Source organism: Syngnathoides biaculeatus, chromosome 14, assembly GCF_019802595.1.
Source record: "Syngnathoides biaculeatus isolate LvHL_M chromosome 14, ASM1980259v1, whole genome shotgun sequence".
Taxonomy (NCBI): Eukaryota; Metazoa; Chordata; class Actinopteri; order Syngnathiformes; family Syngnathidae; genus Syngnathoides; species Syngnathoides biaculeatus.
The window spans coordinates 21945372-21964244 of NC_084653.1; the positions used below are offsets into that span (position 1 = coordinate 21945372).

The 18873-nt window shown below is 45.7% G+C and overlaps 1 protein-coding gene across 5 annotated transcripts in view; it reads right to left on the reverse strand.

Annotated features, from left to right (window-relative positions):
- Positions 1–18873, reverse strand: part of igsf3 (immunoglobulin superfamily, member 3) — a 124993-nt gene that overhangs the window by 45203 nt on the left and 60917 nt on the right. For all 5 annotated transcript variants that reach the window (XM_061842513.1, XM_061842511.1, XM_061842512.1 and 2 more), the window contains one exon: positions 8176–8595. In XM_061842513.1, coding sequence (XP_061698497.1) covers positions 8176–8595 — 420 coding nt within the window. The remainder of the gene's footprint in view (positions 1–8175; positions 8596–18873) is intronic.

Consider the following 18873-nt stretch of genomic DNA (forward strand, 5'->3'; position numbering starts at 1 on the left):
AATTTCGCCCTACCCGCGATTCATTAATTGATGAAGAAGGGGATTCGATACTTTGATCCGTACAGTCGATCACGTGCGGCGCATAATGACTGGCTACATGTCACCATTAACTCCCCCTTCCCCAAACCACTTCTCGTCTGCGTGCCCCCCCCCCCCCTTCATCACAACAAAATACCGACGTGAGGCTTCCAACGTTTCCACCGCAGAGCAATTGTCAGGATTGCGCGTCAGTTGTCGTAATTACAGCTCGAGGTTACCACCAACCCCGAGAGGCAAAGCAGCCTTTTTTCCCCCGACACGTAGCATCTGCAAATTAATACAGCAAATAAACCCCCCTCCCCCCTCGTCCCCCCCCCCACCCCCACCCCACACAAAGTGAGTGCAATTTGGATAAGTGGAAGCAGAGCGAGCACCACCAACTTTGCTCTGTCTGTGAGCAGGAGGAAGATGATGAGGAGGAGGAGGAGGGAGAGAGCGCTTGACTCCCTGTCACACTGCGAGCGAGAATTCTAATTAGGTTTATTTTTTATTGGCGAGGTGAACGCGCGAGAGGAGGGAGGGGGCGCAGCGGAGCCCTGGAAAAAAAAAGAAAAAAAATAAAATCAGCATTTTTTTTTTTTCCTTGCGTGACCTCAACCTTTCCTCTTTTCTATTCTCTCGGGGTCTTCGCTGCGCTTGCAACCGACACACTTTTAGTGTCATCCTGTGCCCCGAGAACCCCGTTTAATATTCCGTCCCCCTCGCTTTAGTATTCAGCGCCCGAAACTGCAGGAAAGCGCAGTCTTCCAGTGTTTGCCAATATTTGGTCACCATTCTTGAGGGGGGTGTCTCCTCGGGTAGAACGCCGCCGTCCACGTACGCAGTTTGAGCGAAGAAAAATGGCGTGCAATTATCAGGTTTGCGCGGTGGTGTAAAACTTCAACCACGGGAAGACAGATTGAGACTTGATTGAATTATTTTATTTGTTGTCGTACAAACATTTACTGTAATTACGACTTGCGGCGCTAAACGTAATCAGGTTTAAGTCACTCAAGGCTAAATCTGCTTCTCCTTTCCCAGCCAAGATATTTCTTCTTATCAGGGAACTAAAAAATATTTAGTTAAAAAAAGGAAACACAGTACAGTTATAACCTCAGTTCTCGACCACAATGCGCTCCATTAGACGCTTCGAGAAGCGATTTGTTCGAAAACCGAATTGATACTTCCCATTGCAATTAATGGAAAATGAAATAATGCGTTCCAAGCATAAAAAATTGGGCTTTTTAAAGCATTTTTTTAGCTTTTCCCGATAATAAACTGCATAGTAGAAATGCATGTGTAGTTTTGATACTTTATATAATAAAATGATTTAAGATATAGATTTATTTTTTGGCGGCATGGTGGCTCAGCTGGTAAAGCGTTGGCCTAACAATTTGAGGTTCAATCCTAGAGACGCTTGTGTGGAGTTTGCATGTTCTCCCCGAGCCTGCGTGGGTTTTCTCCGGGCACTCTGGTTTCCTCCCACATTCCAAAAACATGCAACATTAATTGGACACTGTAAATTGCCTCTAGGTGTGATTGTGAGTGCAGCTGTTTGTCTCAATGTGCCCTGAGATTGGCTGGCAACCAGTTCAGGGTGTACCCTCCCTGGCTCCTGCCCGTTGAAAGCTGGGATAGGCTCCAGCACTCCCCGCGACCCTCGTGAGGATAAGCGGTGAAGAAAATGGAGGGATGGATTTGTTTTTTTGCTTTAAATGTATGGGTTAGTAGTAGAGTAGGCTAGGCTGGGAGTGCACTGCCCGTATCTACTGCGACTCGGCCCCCCAGCCATGAAAACTGAAAGTGTAGAATAGCTTACAATAACAATAATAATGAGGGGGAAAAAAACCAACAAAAAAAAAATTACAAAAAGTAATGTGCAAAAACAACTCATAACTCAAGTTAACGAAATGTTTGAAACTAAACAAAAATGGAGAAATGCTAATGGTACAGAGCATTATTAAAGTTCACAAGTTAAAAGCAGTGCAAAACTATCAACTACTGTATTAAATCTCTTCGGTGGGGGTGACTTGCAACCCCCCCAGGAAGTTCTTTTCTTTTCCCAAAGAACTTATCAGGAGCAATGATTGGGGGTAAATAGTCCTTAATAGGAAGAAAAAACAGTCAGTAATATAGCTACACAATAACGCGCGTCGTGGGTCAGCTGTTCGGGCCGCGTTCTTTATGTTATTTCTGGGTTTTGTCGGTGGCGTCCGAGTAACAATTTTCATCCGAAAACAGAAGCAAAAAGATCTCGAAATTTTCGTTCGAAAACAGATTTGTTCGAGAACGGAAACGTTCGAGAACCGAGTATTGACTGTACCATAATTCTCAAGGGGGAGGTAACAAACACATTAGCTTTATGTAGCTAGCTGTGGTCACTTTTACCAGGTAAAATTTGGTACTACCATAATCAATATATTCCCAAATTCATTACTTGTTTATAACTCATTATTTGCAACGTCGTGATGTACTTTGGAGTATTTTAATAATCCATCATCACATGGCACAAGGAGACGGCTGCAATCACTGCCATTTTTTTTTCTTTCATTCTTTCAAGATTCATAAACAAGGTAAAAATAAACCAACTGCTTGCACATGAAAGCTTTTTTAAAGATCAACAAATTGATTATCACTCACATCCATACTGAGAACACTCGGCAAGCAGACCAAAAATGTGAAAGAAAGATTCAGAGCACAATACAAATATTGTTTGCGATATTACACGCCGCGTTTCTGTCGCAGACGTTCTCCACTTTGTATGCGTTTTTGTCACCACACACAAAATAAAAATCTGTGATGTGCTGCAACCTTAACCGCTGTGATATCACGTCTTGACGATTGATTGCTGCACGCGAATACATAACAGTAATCATTTGCATATATTTCAATGTCACAGCCCCTCTGATTGGACCCAAATCTTCTCTGGAGACGCTAATCAAGGGTGGGGGGAGGGGGCGGGGTTGATGTATACCGATATGACAACTAAGTCCTGATGACAGCTCGCCATTCATCTTCACGCTCTGCGTTTTTTTTTTTTTTTTGCCTTCCTGATGAGAACAATCAAGTTTTTGATTCACATCATTAATAAAAACCTAACAGCGGTGACATTTCAAATCCCACATTGTTTGTTCGGTGTCGTCAAATGCGAGGAGAAAAATATTGCTATTTTGCTTTTAATAGGGCATTTAGCAAGATGCTGAGTGAAAAGATACGACGCAAAATGTCAAGTTTATTATCTCCATGGCAGCGAAAACACGCAAATGACTTTTTTGGGGGGTCATTATTAGTAGAGGAGGGTGGTGCCAGCCTAAAAAATACAAAAATTTCATCAGGTAATGTTTTTTAAATTTATGATTATAACTGATAAAATGCATGGAGGAAGGCCAACATGGCTGACTGAAGTGGAACATTATCTTTATATTCCTATAATAATAACTTCCGTAGACACACGAAAGGCTTGAATTGCTAACTAGCAATAACACAGGTTGTATTAAGGCAGTGGTTGTCAAACTGGGGGTGGGGTGGGGGGGGTGTTATGACAGGCAGGGGTGGGGGCTACCATTAACACTTTTATTTCTTATATTACACCCAGCAGATGGAGCTAATTTTAGTACAGAGCGCACAAGTCCACACCACCCACTGAAATGACTGCAAGAATTCAAGAGGTTAAATCTTAGCAGGAAAAAAATAGTTTTTATTATTATTTTTTGGTTTATTCTTGGTGACCTGCTAAATTTTTCAACTGGAAAAGCGACTGCTGCAGTCAGTGATTATTGGAGCAACGACTGTTTTTCGCGCTTTCCTCGATTCTCGAGGAATCATTTCCGCAAGCTCACAGATTTCGAGTAGATCAAAGAGGAAGTTGATTTAAAAAAAAATATTAGAGGGGGTAAAAGGAAAAGTTCTTAAAAACAGGGAGCTGAAAAAAGACGGGTCCGAGGCTGGCCTCTTTGATGCCGGCTCTGGGTGATTAGTTAGTGATGGGGCTCTCTCCAACTTCATCTTTTATGATGGCCGCTTAATGGAGGTGCCGCTCTCCTCCATCGTTCTCCCGTCTCCCGCTGTCAAATATGCGCACGTGCCAACGAGACGAGTTGGCCCCAAAAAAGTTCTGCAAGTTTCACCCTTGCCTGCCCGAAAGCAAACACGAAGGGGAAAAAAATAAAAATAAAATCATACATCAAGCTTGAGTGCTAACACCTCTGTCGTGTTCACTGTCATGCAACATCATCTATTACCGTAATTCCCGGCCTCCAGAGCGAACCTGGTTACAAGCCTCACCGAGTACATTTGTAAAGGAAATACCATTTGGTACATCCTGTACTCACTCTGTGTAAAAGCCGCAAGTGCCCACAATGAAACCCACATTGAAACGCGAGATATTTTACACAGAAATAGTTTAACGCTAGCGCGGCGCTAACGCTAGCACTGACGCTAGCTCTAACGTTAGTGCCGCGCTAATACTAGTGCTAACGCTAACAGGGCCAGTTAAAATAAAATGTACCGGTAAATAGCACTTTTATGCAAGTAACACAGCAGCAACACGTTAGCACAGCGCTAACGCTAACAGGGCCAGTTAAAATAAAACTTACTAGTAAATATGACTGTTATGCCAGTAACACAGCAGCAACACATTAGCACACTGCTAACGTTAACGCTAACACTAACAGGGCCATTTAAAAGTAAAAAAAAAAAATTACCAGTAAATATCACTGTTAGGCCAGTAACACAGCAGCAACACGGTAGCACAGCGCTAACGATAAATAAGGACCAGTTAACATAAAACATACCGGGAAATATCACTGTTATGCCAGTAACACAGCAGCAACACGCTAGCACAGCGCTAACAATAAATAAGGACCAGTTAACATAAAACATACCGGTAAATATCACTGTTATGCCAGTAACACAGCAGGAACACGCTAGCACAGCGCTAACGATAAATAAGGACCAGTTAACATAAAACATACCGGTAAATATCACTATTATGCCAGTAACACAGCAGGAACACGCTAGCATAGCGCTAACGCTAGCATTAATGCTAGCAGGGGCAGTTAAAATAAAACTTAAATAAACGTAAATATCAGAGACACACCAGTAACACAGCAGGAACACACTACCAAAGCGCTAACGCTAACAGGGCCAGTTAACATAAAACTTACCGGTAGATATCACTGTTATGCCAGTAACACAGCACCAACACGCTAGCACAGTGCTAACGGTAGCGCTGACAGGGCCAGTTAACATAAAACTTACCGGTAAACATCACTGTTATGCCAGTAACACAGCACCAACACGCTAGCACAGTGCTAACGCTAACAGGGCCAGTTAAAATAAAACGTACCGGTAAATATCACCGAGACATGCCAGTAACACAGCAGCAACACGCTGGCACAGCGCTAACGCTAGTACAGCGCTAAAACGGCCGGGAAAAGTCACTTCCTCGGCACATATATTCGAACGGTCTCATTCTTACCTTTTCCGATCGAGTGCCCCCTTGCAGTCGTTAGAAAAAAATGCGCAAATTAACCACATCGCCGGTTGAAAGCGTGTGAAAAAAGTCGCGGCTTGTAGGCCGGAAATTACGGTATATGATTATCTATTATAGATTACAGGGAAGATGGCGAGTGTTCAGAAGGGAACTCTTGGTGCCTTTTTTCTCCTCCTTGAAGTAACGAGGAGTCATCTGACGAACGTGCTTCACATCCCCGGCAGCCGACGCGATCTGGGGCGCAATCCACTCGTACAGCTCCAGAGAGGATGTGAAGCCTTATTGGCGAAGGCCAAAAAAATGAGTCTAATTTGAAGGGATTGACTCGGATCAGACACCCGAGACCGGGTTCCGCCTGGATAACGCCGCCAAAGACGTCGCTGTTTACTCGCCAGCACCGAGGGCCTTTCCAGTAGGCGCACAAAGAGCGACTTCTTCCGAGTGGGCGACGTCACGGCTCGAGCGGCGGGGTGACGAGGTCGAGTCGGGTGGGAGGCGCGGCGACGAGCCATAAAGCTGTCATTGTGTCGGATCCATCCAGCCCGGCGGTTGACTACTTATGAGATAATTATCTTGAGGCATATACAGCCGACATCATGTCACTTAGCCTCGTGCCCTGCCTCCTCTTCCTCGCCCACTTTTGTCATCTCCATTAGATGATCGACTGAGTGAACAATCGCCGTTCCTCACGCTAATGCACTCGAGAAGAACCTCAACTGGTGTCACTGCAAACAGTTTCAGAACTGTCTCCCAACACGGAGGCACCGGTACACTCAACCACCGACTAGTCGCTAGTTCCTATTCATGAACGCACCTGTTACCCTTTTTTTTAATGTGGAATCCATCTTTAGCTATTTGCTGATAAACATTGACGGTTGTTGTGCCCTTGTTGTTATGCTATTTTGCCTGAACGCTGCCAAAGTCGTGCCAAACAGGAAAGTAGTAATTGGTGTCGAAGAAGTGAGGGATACATGTCGACCACTCTAATATAAACTGTGCGTGCGTGTATACGTTTGTACAGTATATATATTGGGGCTGTCGCAATTTAATCTTTTTCAGAATCGATGCGCCAATTGGTACCAATTGATCAAATAATCTAAAATTAATCGTCCAACCCCTGATCCACTTTTATCTATCTATCTATCTATCTATCTATCTATCTATCTATCTATCTATCTATCTATCTATCTATCTATCTATCTACATTACATCTTTCTATATACTTTATCTATCTATCTATCTATCTATCTATCTATCTATCTATCTGTTCACATTACATCTTTCTATATACTTTATCTATCCATCCATCCATCCATCCATCCATCCATCCGTTCACATTACATCTTTCTATATACTTTATCTATCTATTCACATTACATCTATCTATCTATCTATCTATCTATCTATCTATCTATCTATCTATCTATCTATCTATCTATCTATTCACATTACATTTATCTATCTATTTCTATAACATGCATTTTATTCATCACCTGTTGGTACTGAGTTTATTTATCTATATAGATAGATAGATAAGATAGATAAGAGAGAGAGATAGAGAGAGCGAGAGAGAGAGAGATACCACAGTCTTGTAAAAGCCGCAAGTGCCCACATTGAAACTGACATTGAAACACGAGATATTGACAAAGACGCTACACAGAGTTTAACGCAGGGGTGCCCAGACTTTTAGACAGACAGTTAAACGCTAACGCTGCCACGCTAATGCTAACGCTAGCACCGCCGCGCTAATGCTAACCCTAGTGCCTCCGTGCCAACAGCCGGTTAAAAGAAACCATACTGGTAAAAATAACTGAGACATGCCAGCAACACCCGAGCGCAGCTCTAACAGGGCCGGACCGGTAAAAGTTACTTCCACGGCACATATATTCCACCAGTCTCACTCTTATTTTTTTCCGCTCGAGTGCCTCCTTGCGGCCGAATTAGCCGTATCACCGCATACAGCACATCGGCCTGACAGTCGGAGGACCCGGGTTCCAATTCGGCCTCGCCTGTGTGGAGTTTACATCTTCGTAGGTTTTCTGCGGGTACACCGGTTTCCTCCGAGAAACACGCATCATAGTTTCACTGAAGACTCTAAATGTGAGTGCGAGCAGTTGTTTGTTTATATGTGTCCCGCGATCGGCTGGCGACCATTTCAGGGCGTACCCGGCCTCGAGCCCGGCGTCAGCCAGAATACCCTTTAGCAAACGCATGACCTTAGCGAGAAGAAGAAAGCACGATGGAAAATAGACGGTTGGATATATACGTATTATATGTTTTTTTTTAAAAGTAGTCCTGGAGTTTCTTTGACATGAATTAGCACCTTAATGGCCGTTACACTGCGCCTTGAGGTGGATGAAAGGTCTCTGACTGCACAGCGATTTCTATCTAGATTGTGTACACCGCAGACACCTGCTGTGCACACTTCCACCGTTTAACGGTGTTTACACCGTCATTGACTACGCTTTTAACGTCGCCCGCCAAGGCGACACAAATGCATCAGTGGGAGGTTTGTGGAGGTTGAGTAAGACCCTTTTTAGCGCCGTAATGAGGTCAGCGCGAGAGGCCGATCGGCAATCGGGGGGAAGCCGGCCCACGTGCGAGATGCGCGTCAGCTTCTTGACTCTTTGAAATCAAACCCGCCGTCCCTCGGTTTCGCTCACCGGTGGGCTGAATGCGGAGCGCGTTCTTGTCGCTTTGCTTGCGGGTCATGGCGAACCAGCTGCCGTCGGCGTCCTGGATCCACTCGGCGGCCTGGCAGTAGAGCAGGCCCTGGTCCACGGGCTGCAACTTGTGGATGGTCAGGCGGTAGGACGTGGCGCTGGTTTTGTCCAGCCTGAGGTCCCCGGCCGCCATCCTCTGGCGGTACGGGCCCCCGGACCGCAGGACAAAGTCCTTGGACAGCGTGAGCAGCTCCTGAGGTGGGGCGGACGCGTCGTCGGGCGCCTTCAGGAACCAGCCCACTGACAAGTGAGTGTGTTGCATTGTGGTCCGGGACACTTCACAGGTCAGTTGTAGCGTGTCGCCTTCCACTTTGGAAAGAGTCTGGGATGGGGCTGATACTGTCAGCGAGTCGGCAATAACTGCAAGGAGCAAAAAAGAAAAAAAATCTCAATAAGAGTTGCGGGTCACATACAAATATGAATTTCATAACGAACTGGCACAGACTAGGAATGTGGCTCGATGTGATTGTGTAGAGGGAGCGAAGAACGGCAATTCACGAAAATGCTCAAATACAATAAAAATCATCCATCTGTTTCTTTTCAAGTGGACCTGCACAGGACAAGCTGGAGCACATCGCAGCTGACTTAAATGAACCACGTGATCCGCACATACCGGTTCACGCACGAGCTTCGACGGCCGGGTCGGTCAACACGGACACTGGCGCGTTTTGCATTTTTAATATTTGTTGGTATTGTTGTTGTTTCATAATGCAAAATCTTTTTTTTTTGTTTATTTTTAATCAGAGTGCTCAATTATTTTCAAACTACAGTACAACCTCGGTTCTCGACCCCAATCTGTTCCAGAAGGTGGTTCGAGAACCGATTTGTTCGAAAACCGAATCGATATTTCCTATTAAAATTAATGGAAAAAGAAATAATGCGTTCCAAGCATGAACAATTGGGTTTTTAAAACCATTTATTTTTAGCTTTTCTTGATAATAAACTGCATAGTAGAAATACATGTGGAGTTTAATGTGTACAGAGGCTGCGTTAGACACAATAACGCATGTCGTGGGTCAGCTGGTCGGGTCGCGTGCGTTGTGTTATTTCTGGGTTTTTTCGCTGTGCGTCCAAATTCACAATAACAACGCACGTCGCGGGTCAGCTGCTCGGCTCGCGTAAGTTGTGTTATTTCCAGGTTTTTTCGCGGTGCGTTCGAATTTACGATAGCAAAGCACGTCGTGGGTTAGCTGGTCGGGCTGCATGCGTTGTTTTTTCCGGATTTTTTCGCGGTGCGTTCAAATTCACAATAACAACGCGCGTTGTGGCTCAGCTGGTCGGGTCGTGTAAGTTATGTTATTTCTGGGGGGTTTTCGCGGTGCGTTCGTATTTACGATAGCAAAGGGCGTCGTGAGTTAGCTGGTCGGGCTGCATGCATTGTTTTTTTCTGGATTTTTTCATGGTGCGTTCAAATTCACAATAACAACGCACGTTGTGGGTCAGCTGGTCGGCTGCGTGCGTTATGTTTTTTCCGGATTTTTCCCCGGTGCGTTGAAATTCACAATAACAACGCGCATTGTGACTCAGCTGGTCGGGTCGTGTAAGTTACATTATTTCCGGGGTTTTTTCACGGTGCGTTCGTATTTACGATAGCAAAGGGCATCGTGGGTTAGCTGGTCGGGCTGCATGCGTTGTTTTTTCCGGATTTTTTCGCGGTGCGTTCAAATTCACAGTAACAACGCACGTTGTGGGTCAGGTGGTCGGGTCGTGTAAGTTACGTTATTTCTGGGGTTTTTTCGCGGTGCGTTTGAATTTACGATAGCAAAGCGCGTCGCGGGTCACGTAAGTTATGTTATTTCCGGGTTTTGTCGCAGGCGTTCGAGTACTGATTTCCGTTCGAAAACCAATTGGTTCCACAACGGAAACGTTCAAGAACCGAGTCTTCACTGCATTTAGAACCCATCTTTCTTCAGTGTAGCCTATCAAAATGATGTTTCTACTTTATCGTGAGGCGCGTGGCTCCCATTTGATGACCACCTGAGGTTCCGAGAGGAATAAAAGGTCGCAGTACATATAGTGCTCGAATTTATTTGGGAAATACACACGTAGCAAATATTTAACAACAAAGTGAATGTGCTGGAGAGGCGGTTTGAGGTCAGAATGATTCTTTATTTTAAGTGTTCAGCCACAGTCAATAATAAAAACACCATGTTTTTGATAAATGCGCAGGACTGGCTTGAGTACGGCGGACAATTTGTGTTTACCTCAACCCAAATTGAAAAGAAACAAGACGTACAGATATGGAGGTAAGTGCCTGAAGATATGATTTGCAACGTGTGGAGCAAAAAGGTTCCCGTGTTTAAATGTATGGCGTGGATGTTACACAGTAGCGAGGTAGCGCAGGCACGTCGCCGTTGCCGAGGAATGGCGCTCGACGCGCGCAACTTAAGACGGCGTGACATCAAGTTAATTGAGCCAATGATGCAAGTGGAAGCATAAGCGCGCGTGGTGAATCTCAGCCCGGTTAAAGCACGAGTGCGTTGTAATTTATTCTTAAAATAACAGCTTCCATGGAAACGTGATGGTTCAGTGGCTCTTAATAAGGTGATTGAGTGTTTTTTTTTTTTTTTTTTTTTTTGTTCCGGGCATGGCGAGCCTCACGCATCGCTTGAGTCTTTTTAATGACCGTTTAACTTCACCTTTGCACCTTGCGGGATGAAAAACGCAACACGATTCACCGGAATGCGGAATTGTGACAGGGGTTTTTCTTGCATATAAACAAAGGGGTCGGGAACCTTTTAGGCCGAGAGAGCCATAAACGGCAAATATTTTAAAATATAATTCCAAACGACTCGTCCAATATTTTTAAAAACTAAATACAAGTATATTTGTGCATTTTATGTATGACCGACACTTCAAGAGTACAATAAGTCTCTAAATTCATTTAAATAACATTATGATGTTGCTAACCGATGATGACAAAAGTACTTTTTACCATTAATGCGACTTCTTTGGTGATGGCTTAGTCGTCTGTTTCATACGTCATTAAATCAAAGGTCGAGTGTCATCCCTATAAATATTCTAAAATAGATATTGTAATGAAAAATACGTACAACATTATTCACTTCAATGTCTACACGAAAAAATTAATATGAGCGGAGAGCGCGTCATCCATGTGTCATTCGACATCCAAGTGGTCGCATCTCCTGCCCGTGACGTCACCCCGGACATTCGCCAATGAAAACACGCTGTGGACCCGACCTACGGGAAACGAACACGCCCTTTCTGACACGGAAGAGAACATCTCACAATCGAGTGTCCGGGGCAATATTACCCAATTGTTTTGAGCCATATTTCGATGATATGCGGATCACGGCCAAACCACCTCCACGCCTGATGAACATCCGCGCGGCGGTGATAAACGCTGCCCGCGAGCGACGACGATGCTGCGGCCAAACCGCCTCCCCGTCCGATCCATTTCCGCAATGGAGATGAGCGAACGCGGCCTGCCGCTGCGACGAGCCACCCCGGCCGACAAGGCCGGTGGCGTACATCGACACATTTAGCCCCCCCTGACTTACGGATTTTTCACGATGAACCGGGTCTCTTGGAAACTTACGAAGGGTAAATCCATCCTCCCGAGTGTTCACGCAATATCCAGCAATGCAACGAACCGGCATTTTAGCTAACACGAAGGAACAACAAGCTAGCTTCCCGCAGGTAAAACTCATCAGAACAAACGAGTAAGCTGGAGGGCGCTCCTGCCCCGTACGTCACTTCCTGCTTCTTGTCGAAAACAAATCCCTCGAGAGGATTTTCATGGTGGGAGTTACAAATAGCCGTATACGTCAAAATCATATTTTGTGGTGGAAAAACGGATGGGCCGCGTAAGGACTGTAACATTTGTAATTATGAGTGTACCCCTTTAAGAGCGGAGTGGGGCGGTGTAAGGTAAACTAGGGAGAAGAGCGTGTGGCCGTCATTGGAGGATGTGCGTCGGGTCGTTGTTGGAGAAATGTACGTGTGGTGCCAAAATGTTCAGAAAAAAAGATTGGGCCACGGAGTCACGCGATCAACCAGAACTTCCTCGCGATTGAGCGCAATGGACTCATTGAGCACCCCTGCTGTATACAGTATGTTGTTATGAGAGCCATCCGCAACCACCAAAAGAGCCAGGTGTGGCTCGCAAGCCTTAGGTTTCCGACCCCTGCTCTAACATCATGCAAACAGACATTTGGACCAATGTAACACTAAGTCGGGCGCCATGTTGGTCATCAATTCCGATTATCAGGCCGCAGCGAGAAACAGGAAGAAGATGTTTATAAAACTGACACACAAAAAAAAAGAAAATGGGATGGATGACAAGGAGAACCAGTCTTTCTTTCTGCAACTGTGCCGGAGGAACACGTGGATCTTCAAACGTGTAATTACTCCAGTTGCAAAAGAGCAGCCATTAAATAGACGTTAGGTGCAAAGCACGTTCACGTTGATCGTGCGTGAAAACGCCAGCTCAGCTGAAATCGGGGCCAGCCAGAAGGTAGCAGCCAAACTAGGCCAGAATCCGATAGCTCGCAGAGAAGAAGACGGACGAGACGGGACGGGACGGGGCCCGGAGAAGAAGAAATACTGTTAAAATAGATGTAGCGGGAAAACAAAGCGGCCAATAAGGGAGGGTCAAAATTTGCGGGCCTCTAATGAGGCGCTGCATTCTGCCATTTGCTTGCACTTCTTTGACCGAATCCCATCTTCGCGCCGCTCGAGTGAGTTATTACAGCGATATTAGTCATGGGCGCGATAAAGCTCGTCCGCTGATATATGCCTTTGTTGCCGGTATGATACAATTACTAATACGGGACTCTAAGTAGGCCGGTGCCAGTGTTTATAGTGAGAGGCTGCGCTCGTAATGGTTTCTGGCTGGGCAAGCTCGCTCTCTTAATGGGTTTTACCGCTGGGCAAGCGGATTTTAGTGGGACCGTATCGGTATGATATAATCCTGTTGTTGTTCCACAAATTAGTGTCTTCCAAATGAGGGACCGCGAGCGGTAAAGGCTACCGCAAATCCCAAAATAAGCGAATGAGCTCGGATTAGCTTTTCAAATCGCCGCTTTTGTTAGTTAGCCAGATTAGGCCAAAATGATAACATTTGTGCGTCCGTACACTTTATTAAAGCTTGAAATAATAAAAAAAAAAGTGCATATTTGCATGACAAATTTCGTTCGATAGTACATATTGTAATCATTTGTTTAATGTGAGATATAAAGGAAAATGAAATTTAAAACTAGTTAACGAAAACACTCAAAACACAATGGAATCATCTTGGCATCATGAAACTATGAAATTTGAAGAGAAAAAGGTGAGATAGCTATGTTTTGGTTAAAGTGATTTTACAGGTGCGGAACTGGCAGCCATTGCGGTTTCCGAGGTGCTATAAAGCATGTATTACTGCGTTATTACAGCGGCCAATGGCGCAAATGATCAATTACTGTGACACGCAACAAAAGACCGAGTGCTCAGCCGTCAGAGCTTGAGCGGCAGCCGCACGAGACCGTTACCACAACAACACACCTACGCTACAACCTACCATTGCCATAGCAACCCTCCCACATTACGCTCAGGGCCTCTTACAACGGCAAATGCCGCACCGGGACAACCTTCTGGCCCCTCCATCCATCTAATATCCATCGTGAAACCCTCTCTAAGCACCCCTGGAGTGAAAAAATTCAGAAAGTTGATGCTTCGCGGCCCACGGCGTCACCCCCGGCGAAGATATTTCACATCGAGACTCGTCCTCGCTTCCCTGGACCGATCGGACTTAGAGACGGAGCCATCCGGCGCGGCAGACCAATCGGAGCGCCTCGCCCAATCTCGGCAGCATTTCCGAGGGTGCGGGGATCTCGCGATGCCCTCGCTGACCTCAATCTGGGAGCGGATTAGGAACAGAATGAGATGGCGTCTCCGGGCACCAACACACACTTATCCTGTCACTTGAGACAACGTAACAGTGAGTCAGAGCACCTCAACGGTAGCCGCTCTACGTCCAGCATCGGATTCTGGAGCAAATCCTCAACCGATTGTTGTGCTTTTATATGGCCACTCACAGAAGGTACAGAAAAGCACATGAAATATGGTTGGAAATGATCTCTAAATAGGGCACTGGCTGAAATCTTTCTTTCTGACATTTAAACAATACTTTTATTATAACTTTGTGTACGTCGCACAGTTATAGAAAATTCAGGTCTACGTGTGAACTTAAATTCAAGTCAAATGCGGTTTCCTTGTCCTATATAAGACTCCTTGAAATATCTTTCCCAAGAAGCTTGTTTTTATATTGGTTTGGGTTATGCGTTTATTTCTTCTGGCAACAGTTTATTTTATGCAGCAACCTAGATTTATTTTTATTTTAGGGAGGTATTATTCCAAGGCTGAATCCATTAAATGGCGTGAGTCAACATATTGACGGTGTCATAAAAACTACATTCTTCCTTTTAGTTAAAACTTACTCAATGTGAATGAGATTTTTTTTTTGGGGGGGGGGCTCTAAGATCTGCGCTTGTCCTCATTGGGGTGACGGGTGGGCTGGGTTGAGCCTATTGCAATTAACTGGGCGAGAGGCGGACTACAACCTTGGTGGTTGCTAGTCAGTCGTAGACAAACAAGCACTCTGATGTTACTCATGATAGTTTGATCAGATATTCCTGAAGTTTGTGTAAAAAAGATAAAAGGGGAGGAGGTCTTGTAGCAAATGAATAAATTTGCCTTGAGGATGCTAGTGGAAAAATACAGAGAAGGTCAGAAGGAGCTACATTGTGTCTTTGTGGATCTAGAGAAAGCCTATGACAGAGTACCAAGAGAGGAACTGGGGTACTGCATGCACAAGTCCAGCGTGGCGGAGAAATATGTTAGAATAGTACAGGACATGTATGAGGGCAGCAGAACAGCGGTGAGATGTGCTGTTGGTGTGTCGGAAGAATTTAAAGTGGAGGTGGGACTGCATCAGGGATCCGCCCTGAGCCCCTTCCTGTTTGCGGTAGTAATGGATAGGCTAACAGGTGAGGTTAGACTGGAATCCCCTTGGATTATGATGTCCGCAGATGATATTGTGATCTGCAGTGAGAGCAGGCAGCAGGCGGAGGAACAATTAGAAAGATGGAGGAACACACTGGAAAGGAGAGGAATGAAAATTAGCTGAGGTAAAACAGTATATGTGCATGAATGAGAGGGGTTCAGGGGGAAGAGTGAAGCTCCAGGGAGAAGAGATGCCAAAGGTGGACGACTTCAAATACTTGGGGTCAACAATCCAGAGCAATGGAGAATGTGGTAAGGAAGTGAAGAAACTGGTCCATGCGGGGGTGGAACAGTTGGCGGAAGGTGTCCGGTGTTCTATGTGACAGAAGAGTCTCCGCTAGGATAAAGGGCAAAGTTTCTAAAACAGTGGAGAGGCCGGCCATGTTGTACGGATTAGAGACGGTGCACCAGACAAAGTTGGATGTTTTGGAGACAAGGTTAGAGGGAGCAGACTTCGATGGTTTGGACATGTCCAGAGTATATTGGTAGAAAGGTAGTGAGGATGGAGCTGCCAGGCAAACGAGCAAGAGGAAGAGCAAAGAAAAGGTTGATGGATGTCGTGAGGGAGGACATGAGGACTGTGAGTGTTAGAGAGGAAAATGCACAAGATGGGCTTAGATGGAAAAAGATGACACGCTCGGCGACCCTCTAACGGGACAATCCGAAAGAAAAAGAAGAAGAAGAAGGGGGTTGTAGCAAATAAAATGGTTTGGAATAGTTCAGCATTTAATTTTGGGATAGATTTTAGGAAGACTCATGGAAGCCGACATACAGTCTGCTTTTGCGGGCCACATAAAATACTGTGGTAGGCCGGACCTGGCCCCCCGGGCCTTAGGTTTAACACCTGTTCATTACCAATGTGATAATGATATCCTTTTCTCATTCGCTGTGAGAAATGACACGTTTCTTCTTCCGGCTTATGGTGCCGCACTCGCGTGCCTTTGAAGGTCTCCCAGCAAAAAAATCTAATTGAACAGTCTGAGACGTTTCTATCGCAGGTTGTATTTTTCTCGCTGGAGTCCCTTTTTAATATTTGAATACATAAATCCAACATCCGTGAGGAATTAAGGGGAAGTGGCCACATTTTTGACTGATCATCCTTTGCATTTTTCGCTTATTGTGCTTGTGTGGAAAACGGGGGGGGAATGATTCCGTGTATTTATTATTTTGTCTATTTTTTTTTTTGACAAGACGTCATTCCGGCATAAATCGGCCCTCCTGGTCTACCTCATCTCCATTTTTCGTTTTCCGGCGCTTTCGCTTTAATCTTCCCTCCTAGTCGATCTTCTCCTTCCGTCAGAGCCTGTGAAGTGAGCGACGCTCGTCATTGCTCAAGCTGCCCTTTTAAGTCCGCGCAACATGAGCGCATGCAAGGGGGAGGGGGCGGCGGCGGTGGGGGGGAGCGACGACACAAACAACAGCGCAAAAACACGACTTTTGCAAAGATGAGAGGGGGTGAAAACCGATGATTTATCCGACGCGACCTGTATATTCCGTGCATCCAAACTTCTTTCTTTGCACTTTGTTCAATGCATTTTCAAGTTGCCGAAGAAAGAAAGAAATACGAAAGGAATTCAGCGTGTGTGTCGTGTGTCAAGCTTGACGGCAAGGCATCGTATGCACTCATGTTCTGGTTTTGTTTGACATGGAAAACATTATTTTCCGCTCCGCAGGTGCACGTAACATATATGGATGTCGACAAGCGGCATGGTGGGCATCTCATTAGGAAGCGGTGGCTGCTGTGCACAAAACAACAGGGGAAAACTGCGCAGTTAAAAAGTATGTGAAGTACAAAAATCACCAATCGGCTATTCCGTAGCTGTATTTATCTTATTACCGTAATTCCCGGCCAACAGAGTGCACCTGGTTGTAAGCCTCACACAGTAAATTTGCAAAGGAAATACCATTTGGTACATACATACGCCGCAGCTGTGTAAAAGCTTCCCACATTGAGCCGACACGGTACACAGATAGAGTTTAACGCTAGTGCTAACGCTAGCACTAACGCTAGCGCCGCACCAACGCTAGCCCCTAACGCTAGCGCCGCACCAACGCTAGCCCCTAACGGGGCCGGTTAAAATAAAACTTTCTGGTAAATATCACTGAGACACGCCAGTAACATAGCAGCAACACGCTCGCACAGCGCTAACACTAGCACACCACTAACATGTCACCTCCTCTGCACTTATATTCCAGTCTCACTCTTACTTTTCCACCCGAGTGGCCCCTTGCGGCCATGAGAAAAAAAATGCACAAATTAGCCGCATCACCGCATAAACCGCAGGGTTGAAACGGTGTGAAAAAAAAGTTGTATGCCGGAAATTACGGTACTTTCTGTAATACACAGCAACAGACAACAACGTCACACGCAGGATTTCACCAAATCATGCGAGACTTGAGTGAAGTAAGCGCAGAAAGATTTTTTTTTTACCTTTTTACAATAGCCTCACAGATTCTGCGAAGAAAATCAATAATCACTGCATGTGACTAAACGGGCTAATCACGACAATTAACTTTTTCTGACGTGTCAACGGCAGGCTACGCACATTCCACGCGAAGGTGCAGCGTGGGGCAATACGTAGGTCACGTGATGGAATGCGGCCATTGTCGGTCCCGGGAGTATAAGTCGACCTTTACAGTAGCGATTATACATTTGTGATTTCACATGGAGAATTGACAACCCGCGATGAGGAAAAAGTTTTAGACGCTCTTGGATTGAAACTGCTTTAAAATGCAACTTTAAACATCACCTGTCAAGTTAAAAAAGATTTTACGGTGGCAACAGATGGATTCTTTAATGGATCAATTCAATTTACATTATGTCCTGGGGGATGGGGGGGGGGTGGATGTGCCCTAAATCCAAACAAAGTTGACCAGCGTCCCAGAACGGATAACGTTCGGGCTGTGTGGCGCCTTTATCATGGAGCATTAAGCAAGTTTCGACATTTAAATGTTTTACCTCATCTAAAATATCAATGAATTTGACTAATGAGTACATTTTGGCAGGAGAAGCACGCACAGCAGGCGAGTGCAGCAGATGTTCAGCCGCAGCTGAAGTGGTTACCGATTTCTGTAACGCGCCGGCGTGTTAAGCGTCGGCGTGTCGCTACAACGCAAACGGCCATTTGGCGAAGCCGGCGGGGTAAATAACGTTAATTACTTCGGGAAACGGATAGCGGCGGCGAGAGGACGGCGGCGGCGAGCGGGGGCGGCGCCGCGCTCCGATTCGTCAGCCCAGTCGCCGAGGCGGAGGGGGACGGCGTACGCGCCGGGTCAGGACGCGGCACAATTAGGGGATAAATACGCCGGCAGCCTCGCCTACACCTGTCACCGACATCCTGATTATCCATCAAGCTTCAAATGCTCCAGCTCTGAGAGCGCTGTTGAGTCACTCCATCGGTGGATGAGGAGCTTCAATAGGCAGATGGTATAATTGGAGTTTAAATGGGACGACGGGGATGAGGAACAATGAAATTGTCGCCCGACTCGACGGCGACAAACCGACGAGGCTCTGTGCCTCCTCGCGATCCCTCAATCAATCAATCAAAACGGCAAACGGCTCGACATCGCCAAGACAGGTGGAAAAAACAAAGAATGTTGTGCTGATGTTGTTTGTTTACGTTTATTTGATGC